This window comes from Penaeus monodon, chromosome 15 (assembly GCF_015228065.2).
Source record: "Penaeus monodon isolate SGIC_2016 chromosome 15, NSTDA_Pmon_1, whole genome shotgun sequence".
Lineage (NCBI taxonomy): Eukaryota > Metazoa > Arthropoda > Malacostraca > Decapoda > Penaeidae > Penaeus > Penaeus monodon.
Window position 1 is genome coordinate 24957431 of NC_051400.1, and position 511 is coordinate 24957941.

Below are 511 nucleotides of genomic sequence, written 5' to 3' on the forward strand. Positions count from 1 at the left end.
TTTGAGGATAATAATAAAAAAGAAAAATTTGCTGTCTCTTTATTTCTAAGTCGTACCTTTTATCATAGTGTTCCCTTGTCGGTGCACCTTTTAATAATTCTTGAGGCAAATGGGGTTATACTTGTTTCCGCACGGGATGTCGGACCAATAATGGTTGATACTAGCATGCATAATAGCGCAGTTGTAGGTATTCCCACTGTTAGGCTCGTTTTTAGACCAGAAAGGAACGCCCATGGGAATGGGTCTGTTGTTTACATATTTCCATGTGCCTTCTTCTTCTTCATCTGTTGCTCCGAGCCAGTAGTGTTTTCCTTTTGTGACATCTGAAAAGGAAAGATGGGAATTACTGATTTGTTAAGTGAGGGGAGATTTTGCAATTTGTTTATTTATTTACAGTTGGTTATTGTGGCGCATTTAATCTCGGGAAAGAAAAGAGAGAGAGAATAAGCTGGCAACTCATTCCAAATTCAAGGAAGCGCCGATTTGCCACACTCTGTGAGGGGGGCGGGGT

At 40.7% G+C, this 511-nt stretch overlaps 1 protein-coding gene across 1 annotated transcript in view; it reads right to left on the reverse strand.

The window, feature by feature from the left end:
- Positions 1–23: 23 nt before the first annotated feature.
- LOC119581838 (perlucin-like protein) overlaps positions 24–511 on the reverse strand; it is a gene marked incomplete at its 5' end in the record, with an annotated part of 2683 nt that continues 2195 nt past the window's right edge. Inside the window, 1 exon segment of the mRNA XM_037929977.1 lies at positions 24–323. Within this exon segment, the coding sequence (XP_037785905.1) occupies positions 91–323 (233 nt within the window).